This window comes from Mesocricetus auratus, unplaced genomic scaffold, assembly GCF_017639785.1.
Source record: "Mesocricetus auratus isolate SY011 unplaced genomic scaffold, BCM_Maur_2.0 Super-Scaffold_100015, whole genome shotgun sequence".
In the NCBI taxonomy this organism is placed as follows: Eukaryota; Metazoa; Chordata; class Mammalia; order Rodentia; family Cricetidae; genus Mesocricetus; species Mesocricetus auratus.
The window spans coordinates 41,323,375-41,332,888 of NW_024429198.1; the positions used below are offsets into that span (position 1 = coordinate 41,323,375).

Below are 9,514 nucleotides of genomic sequence, written 5' to 3' on the forward strand. Positions count from 1 at the left end.
GATTCAAGCAATATGTATCCACTAACCCAGCCCTACAGAAAGTTCTAGAAGGAAAACTCCAACCGAAGGAAGTTAATTACAACCAGAAAAACATAGGCCTTAGATAATCCCACTTTACCAACAGCCAAAAGAACAAAGGGGTGGAATTACACACATAATTCCAACAACAACAACCATTGAAAATCGAAGAAGGATGAGCAATCAATGGTCATTAATATCCCTCAATATTAATGCCCTTAACTCACCCATAATAAGACACAGGCTAGCAGAATGGATTCGAAGACAGAACCCATCCTTCTGCGGCATACACGAAACACATCTCAACATCAAAGGCAGACATTACCTGATAGTTAAAGTTTGGGAAAAGATTTTCTAATCAAATGGACCCAAGAAACAAGCAGGAGTAGCAATCCTAATATCTAACAAATTAGACTTTAAAATAAAATCAATCAAAAGACATGAAGGAGGTCATTCATACTCATCACAGGCAAAATCCACCAAGATGAAGTTTCTTTTTTGTTGTTGTTGTTGTTGTTGTTTTTTGTTTTTCGAGACAGGGTTTCTCTGTATTGTTTTGGAGGCTATCGGTCCAGCCCAGCCTCGAACTCACAGAGATCCGCCTGCCTCTGCCTCCCGAGTGCTGGGATTAAAGGCATGCGCCACCACCACCCGGCCAAGATGAAGTTTCTATCCTCAACATCTATACCCCAAATACAAAGGCATCCATGTTCGTAAAAGAAACATTACTAAAGCTCAAATTGCATATAAAATCTCACACACTAGTAGTAGGAGACTTCAACACTCTGCTCTCATTGCTAGAGAGGACCTCCAGACAGAAAGTTAACAAAGAAACAAAGAACTAATAGAAGTTATGACCCAACTGGGATTAACAGACATCTATAGAACATTTCGTCCCCATAAAAAAGAATATAACTTCTTCTCACCACCACATGGAACCTTCTCAAAAATAGACCACATACTTGGCAACATATCAAACCTCAGTAGCTACAAAAAAAATTGGAATAACTCCATGCATCTTATCGGACCACCATGCGTTAAAATTAGAATTCAACAACACAAAATGCAGAAACCCTACAAACTCATGAAAATTGAATAATGCGCAACTGCACCATTCCTGGGTCAAAGAAGAAATAAAAAAGAAATTAAAGACTTCCTAGAATTCAACAAGATGTTTCTCTGATTTCTTTCTCAGCCCTTTTATCGTCTGTATATATTAGGGCTACTGATTTTCTTGAGTTGATCTTGTAGCCTGTCACTTTGCTGAAGGTGTTAATCAGCTGTAAGGGTTTCCTGGTAGAGTTCTTTGGATCATTTATGAAAACTATCATATCATCTGCAAACAGTGAAAGTTTGACCTCTTCCTTCCCAATTTGTATCCCCTTGATCCCTTTTGTTGGCCTATGGCAATAGCTAGAACTTCAAGTACAATGTAGGAAAGGTATGGAAAGAGTGGACAGCCTTGTCTTGTTCCTGATTTTAGAGGAATTGCGTTGAGTTTCTGTCCATTTAGTTTGATGTTGGCTGTTGGGTTACTGAATATAGCTTTTATTATGTTTAAGTATATTCCTGTTATCCCAGATCTCTCCAAGACTTTTATCATGAAGGGGTGTTGGATTTTGTCAAAGGCTATTTGATTTTACATATTGGATTTGGTCTCCTTGTTGGTTTTAGGGGACACCTTGATCTGGGCATAACAGAAACATCTTCAATAAATAGTTCTAGGCATTATTTGTAATAGCCAGAACTTGGAAGCAACCTAGATGTCCCTCAACCGAAGAGTGGATAGAGAAAATGTGGTACGTTTACACAATGGAGTACTATTCAGCAGAAAAAAACAATGGAATCATGAGATTCGCAGGCAAATGGATGACACTAGAAGAAACCATCCTGAGTGAGGTAACCCAGTCACAAAAAGAGAAACATGGCATGTACTCTCTCATATATGGATTTTAGACATAGATCTGGGGAGTGCCAGCCTACAATCCTATGGCCAGAGAGTCTGGGAAACAGAACTTCATTTAATGGCTGATGGAAGAAGAGGCAGACTCCTTTGATTAAGTACTAAGCTGAACTCAAGAAAGCCAGTAACAGAGAGGGAGGACTGATGATCAAAGGGATTAAGAATGGGCTGGTTTAACCCCCAGAAACAGCTGACCTGCTAAGGGTTAGCTCTTGAATCCCTGACTGATGCCTGGGAATCCAGCATGGGACTGATCAAGACCCCCTGAATGTGGGTGTCAGTGAGGAGGCGTAGGTAATCTATTGAGCCTTGGGTAGTAGATCAGTATTTATCCCAGGTATACAAATGGACTTTGGACTCCCATCCAACAATAAGAGATGCATTCTCACCCTGAACTCTTGGGGGAGGGTCTAGGCCCTGCCCTGGATGAAATGACAGACTATAGACACCCCCATGGAGGGCCTCACCCCCCTGGGAAAATGAGGGGATATTGGGAGGGTTGGTGGGAGGGCACGGAAGGAGGGGAGGGAAACCGAGAGGGACCTGGAATTGACATGTGAAGCAACCTTGTTTCTAATTTAAATTTATATATATGTATATATATATAAAACATTAACAATAGCAAGATAGGGAAAACATAATAATATCTGATATAAGCTTAAATTTTCATAAGAGGATTTACTGCCAATTCTACACATAAAACTGGTTAGAAAAAATAGGGAAATGGCAGGATGAAAAAACAATATTTTATGCAGGTAAATCATAATTAATGTTCCAGCTATAGATTGGACTGTTTCCAAGGTATTAGCAAAGTGTCCCACCCCCACCATTGTGTGTTTTTGGGCTTTCTCAAGACACATAACCTTAAGTCCATAACAACAATGAAAGCAATAACTATTAGGGTCTCATGCTCAACGTCAGTCTGGCAGCCCTGTGCATCCTATGAGCAGTGCTCTGCTCTAGTCTGTTCGAGTTGTTGAAATCATCCAGGGATACTAGTCGTTGAAATCAGTATGTATTTGTATATCGAAGTTTTTTAAATCAGGTTGAAACTCTACTTTGAATTTATAATTACAGATTGGTGTGTCTGATTTCAATGGCTGAGAAATTGTGTGTGGATTTTGACATAACCTCAACAGAGGGGATATTAATGGGTAATTTCAAACACTTGCAATTTTCTTGTAAAGAGATGAAATTCTTGCTCATGCATTAGCAAGTAGTTTTTCTTTTTCTCTCTTAGAACTTTTTTTACAAGAGATGTGAGACGTGAACTACTAAAGCTAAAATATCTGTGTAATAAATGTAATTTTTTAATTTGGTAGAATGCTCCTGCTTCGTAGATCAAAGCTTCTGCATGTAGCAGCTGTGTACTGTGGGTAAAACCCAACAGGCAGAGCTATGGAGTGTGTTGGCAGTGACTAACATCAGGCAGGAAGTTGCATGAAGGGAAGAGGTAAAGACACTAGGGCTCAGCTTTGGACAGATTTATAAGTCAGATAGAAATTTTTAAAAATCATGTTATTTCAAAAAAAAGGGCAGTCATCATGAACAAAGGAGTTTCAAATAGTCTGGACAAAACCAAGTAGGTAAATAAATTCTATGAAGAAATGCTGCCTGATGCTCTGGCAGAGTGTTGGACTACATATGTGGTTGTTAAATTCAAGATGAAAAGAATTTAAAAATGAAAGAAAAACAGAAAAGGAGTTTAGATTCTACTTTGCAAAGACCTGGAATTTTACATTTGAAGGGGATCCTTTTTCGTTGATTATCTTTTTTTGAGATTACAATTACATTTCTCCTTTCCCTTACCTCAGGAAATACTCAGGAAATACTGAGATGGACATGCTAAGAAACTCCTCAGTATAGGCTTCTTGAATAAAATCCTCCATTCTGCTTTTATTTTGGAAGCATACTGCCTCTGGTTTTACTACCTGTCGTAGGGAAAAAGTGTTTCTCCCTTTATGTTTTGATTGTGTTTGCTATGGCTTTGGGTTCAGTAAGATGGCAATGTATAGCATTTGGTTATGTAGGTATGATATACACAAATCGTATGAGCACCATGAACAGATCCTTACACAGGATAACAATCAATCAAAAAAATCAGCCCAATGCTCACAGTGTTGGAATTACCAGACTCTGGTTTTATGTAACTCTGCTTAAGAATATAAAGAAACTGGGGTCATCCTTGTAAATTCCTGGGAGTTTCCCTTGCACCAGGTTTCTATTTGACTCTGAAATGCCCCCCCCCTTTCTAGGGTTCTCTTTCAGTGCTCTGCCCTCCACCTCCCTACCAGATCCTCATGTTCCTGTCCCTATATGCCACCAACACACCCACAAAATCTCCTCCATTTCCCCATTCTCAGGCACATCCTCCTTGTTATGTAGCCTCTTTGGACCTGTGGATTGAAGCATGGTTATTCTTTACTTTACAGCTTATATCCATTTATAAGTGATTACATGCCATGTTTATATTTCTGGGTCTCCCAACTGGGTAGGGGAGTAGCATGGAATGAGGGTCCTCAAAGACTAGGCAGGAAAGGATTCAGCGGTGACAGACAGAAACAAACAAAAGAGGCAGTTTGAGTATGAGTGTATTTTGCAGTTCTCAAGCAAGGGGATGTTTCTCTGAAGCAAACCCAAACAGATAACATTATTGGTACTTGGCACAGTAATGCAGAAATTCAACACATAAAGTTGTTCAGGGTTAATCAAAACACAGAATCATCCTTGGTTAATCAAAACATAGGACTGTCCAAGGCTTAACCACATATTTCTTAAATCAAATTAATAGATTTTTATGGTCAGTTATTGTTTAGCCTCTATTACCTAGTTCTTGTGAGTTTTTAAAATATTGAGCTATTTTAACTATTTTAGCTCTTTCTTATTAAAAGCTTTCTTTACCAAACATTTAAGCCCACTCACAATGACACATGTACAGCCATATGAAATTTTGTTGTTGGGGACATTTTTACTATTTGCACTTATGAGAATGACATGAATGATTTAGAAAGCATTGGTTTTGAGGGAGATGAGGTCATGGCTAGTGACCCCATCTAGGGGATGCTTTCTTTTCTATATCTCTCACTTGAGATGTCAGCCTAGGCTTTCGGAACATTTTGTTAATATGGGAAAGGAATAGAAGAACAAACAGAAATTGCCACGAGAATCACAGCCCAATATTTTTCTCTGGCTGAGAGTTTCATAACCAGTTCCAGGAGGCCTCCTTCTTTTGAAGTTATCATCTCAATCTGTGGAACTTGTCACACAGAATCTACTGGATGTGCTGTGACAGGTCTGGGTTAGCTCACCCAAGATAATTTTTCTAGTTCTATCCATTTACCTAATGACATTGTTTTTTTAGTAGCTGAGAAATACTTCATTGTGTAAATGCACCACATCTTCTTTATCCATTTCTCAATTGAGGTGCATGTAGGTTATTCCCAGGTTCTAGCTATTACAAATAAAGCTCCTATGAACATAGTTGAGCATGTGTCCTTTTGGTATGATTGAGCATCCTTTGGGGAATCCTGCAGAAAAGACAGAGAAAGCATCGTAGGAGCCAGAGAGGACAATGACATCACAAGAAAATTCATGGATTCAACCAGCCTGGGCTCATAGGAGCTCATAGAAACTGAACAGGCAACCAGGGGGCTCGCATGGGACTGACTTAGGCCATCTGCATATATGAGACAGCTGTATAGCTTGATATTATTGTGGGAGCATGGACTGTCCCTGACTCTTCTGCTGGCTTTTTTGCTATCCCTCATACTGGGTTGCTTTACCCAGCGTTAATAGCAGGGGAGGTGCTTAGTCTTACTGCAACTTGATATGCAATGTTTTGTTGATATCCATATCCATGGTAGGCCTGCTCTTTTCTGAATAGAAATGTATGAGTGGATTGTGGGGTGCAGAGGGGTGCAGAGGGGTTGTAAGGAAAGGAGGGAGGGGGACACTACAGTCAGAATGTAAAATAAATAATTTTATACAAATATGATATGTTTAAATTTCATCTTTGACCATTAAAGACTTCTTTTTGTCTGAAATTTTTAAGATACATAAAGAAACACTGCTTAAAGTAAATAAAAGTACAGAAAAATCCAAAATTAAAATGCACCTTATTAAAAGGAAATATAGAAATTTTAGAACAGAAAAACTGTCTGGAAGAATATAGGCTTGATTGATGACTTGGTATGGTAAATGAAACACCAAAAAACTGGAAAATAGATTAACACCATTATTCATCCATCCAAGGGAGCACAGATTGACAGGTTAACAGAGCATCAGAGTATTGATGTATTGTGGGGCAATTTCACTAGATCTATACAAATATGCTCTATAATATCCTAAGACAAGGGATGAAAAATAAAATGGTTAAAAGAAAATATTTGGCATGTGAACTAAAAGTTCCTCAAATTTTGTGAATCAGAAAATAACACAAGAAGCTTATCAGAACTGAAGAAGAACACACACATCAAAAGAACTCATTCCCACACTCAGCAACATCTGGCTTAAATAATTACATACAAAACTACAGCTGCCTTAAAATCAATTAGGCATGTACCAAGTTCAAAGAAAACTATTATGTATCATCATGCTGATATAACACACAGTTGTGTCACATATGGACACTATTTCACAAGACCTGTGGATAGAAATGCAGGTCTGTATCTTCAAACTTCTAGCCTTCCGTAAGCAATGATGTGATAGAAACCAAAAAGGAATGTGAAAATCTAGTGTCTGCATCACATTCTTTAGAGAAAACAATAATTAATGTCCAGTTCTAGGCATTTTAATTTATGCTTTGTGACAGCAAAGGGAAAGTACATCTTTGCAACTGAGAAAACTGTTGCTGAAGCTATTTCTGTGATTAGCATACTCAAAATATAACCTATAACTTAGAGCTTGGTGCTGCTGCCACCAAGACTGAAAACAGGTATGGTTTCCACACTCTGGTCTAGAAACAGAGGTAACTATTTTTTTAGAAAAATTCAGGGTTTTTTTCTCTAAAGTCTTTTACCTGGTTAGATCATGTCTACAAGAATTTTACAAGTTAATTTGTTGTCCTTGCATATTTTTACTGACTTGCAAGTTAGTCACATTTTAGTAACATCTTCACTATACTATCTACCCATGAGTTGGCCATTTTAACCTGGTCATGTTGATACATAAAGTTAACTAACATGAATGGCTGAGCGTCTATATTATCAGTGAAGTAAGCAAAGAAATTCCAATAAGAAGGTATTCTGGTACTCTTCTTCAGCACGCTGAGAAAGAAAAGATGCAAATAGGCAAAAAGGAATGTTTGAATTGATCATAGTTTTGAGTATCAAGCTGTCCTCTGATGTCTGTGAGGAATTATTTTCTGGACCATCCATAGATCCAAAATAGAAAATGTTATATTCTCTTACAATGTAGTTCATATGTGAATTGACATGTAGCCTACACACATTCTTCCACATAAAATTATTTCTAAGTTACTAAAAATACTTGATGCTAGATGAACACTGCATAATGACTGCTATACTGTTTAGAGAATAATGGGAAGAAAGGGTTCCCTGTACATGTTGATAACGTGCAATTATTTTAAAATAGTTTCAATATATGGTTGGTGAAATAAATAATAGGATAACCAAGGGTATGGAGGGCTGTGTTTTAGCAATTCAAAACCATTTAATTTTGCAATTGCTTAAGTTTTTTTAATTTTCTATTTTTTGTTATTATTTGTCACATTTTTTTCTTTTCTCAAAAGCTTTATTCTTGTAGTTACAGGTAAAATTAAATTTTATTGTTGAATGTCAAACACCTTCAAGGCTATATTTTTCTGATTTTATTTTTTTAATTTCTAATTTTTATTTTTATTTTTAAATAAAACAAAGTTGATTCACTTGTCAATCCCAGCTCCCTATCCCTCCCCTCCTCCCGAACTTCCCACCAGCCCTCCCAGCCTCCCACCCTATTCACTCCCGTCCCCATAGGGGAGATCCAGAGTCTGTCATTTCATTCAGGGCAGGGCCTAGGCCCTCTCCCACAGGTCCAGGCTGAGAGAGCATCCTCAATTCACAATGAAGATGTATACAGTGAGACAAGCCCAGAGACCGAGGAAGATGACTTCCCCGATGGTTACATAGAGTACATCATCAGAGGTGAGTTTTCTGAACCTATTTTGGAAGAGGATTTACTTTTTAAATGTTTCGAAAACCTAGAGAAAGCCGAGCAGGGCCTTTCTCTCCAGGTTCTTGATGCAAGTTCCCTTCTTGAAAGTTCTTTGGAATATGTGACTAAGGGTGCAAAGCAGGACAAAAGAGACTTGAAGCAAGTACAGCCTCAAGAGATTGTTGGAGCGAACTCAGCCCTTGAGTCTTCCAAGGACGTGACTAGCGAGAAACTTCCCGTCGAAAAATCATCATTGGAAACTGATTTATCAGATCATGAGCAGCTTGCGGAACCTCCTGCAGAGAAACCGAAGGGTGGTAAACACTGTGCTCCATCATCGATGCAGGAGTGTCCTCAGACAGGGTGCAGGAAGAAGCTGAGGAACAAGACCGCCCTGAGGAAGCACATGCTTGTCAACGGTCCCCGTCCGCATGTGTGTGCCGAGTGTGGGAAAGCTTTTGTAGAGAGCTCGAAACTCAAGAGACACCTTCTGGTCCATAGTGGAGAGAAGCCATTTCGGTGCACCTTCGAAGGGTGTGGGAAGTGCTTCTCGCTGGACTTCAACTTGCGCACACATATCCGCATCCACACTGGTGAGAAGCGCTTTGTGTGCCCCTTTGGCGGCTGCCAGAAGAGCTTTATTCAGTCAAGTAACATGAAAACTCACATCCAAATCCACACAAAGGCAGGGAAGAGATGCTGAAAAAAACCAAGACAGAGATTGTCCGCAGGTCGGGTAGTCTTAAATGAATGAGTCAATAGGGATATGTGCTTTGTGGATTATTGTTTCTAAGGGTGTGATTCCATCATGGCTAAGACAGTTTTGCAACTTAGAAAGCATACTCTTATTTTTTTATGCTTCATTATACCATCTTAAGAACATTTTTATATTTTGTGGTGTAGTTCCAATTGTAAAGTCAATGATGAGGTCGCTTCAAAAGCATAATCCTTTATGTATATGATGCATTATTGAATGTAATGAGGGTTTTTTGCATACTTCATAGAAAAGTCACTGATTTTTAATTATGCAGTTTCTAACTGCCTGCCTCTTACCTTTAAAAATGTGCTTCATGTAGATGAGATAATCCTAAAGAGTGGAAAATTTTGGCTGTAGTCAACAAACGAATGAGTTACTTACATGTTTTTATGTCAAACTATTAATCATAATTAAATGTGAGTGGTTATATAATAAAGTTGGCCATCTGAAAAAAAAGAAAATATTGTATTGTATGAATGTGCATATTTTGGGTATATGCCTAAGAGTGGAATTGCTGGATCTTGTGGTAGACTGATTTCCATTTTCCTGAGGAATCTCCATACTGATCTCCAAAGTGGCTGTACAAGCTGGCACTCCCACCAACAGTGAAGGTGTGTTCCTCT

At 38.6% G+C, this 9,514-nt stretch overlaps 1 protein-coding gene across 1 annotated transcript; it reads left to right on the top strand.

Moving 5' to 3' along the window:
- The first annotated feature begins 6,635 nt into the window (after positions 1–6,635).
- On the top strand, positions 6,636–8,837 carry LOC121144362 (zinc finger protein 42-like). Its single transcript, XM_040757947.1, has 2 exons — positions 6,636–6,641; positions 8,013–8,837. Exons 1-2 carry the CDS (start codon positions 6,636–6,638, stop codon positions 8,835–8,837), a joined length of 831 nt encoding a protein of 276 aa, XP_040613881.1.
- Positions 8,838–9,514: the final 677 nt, after the last annotated feature.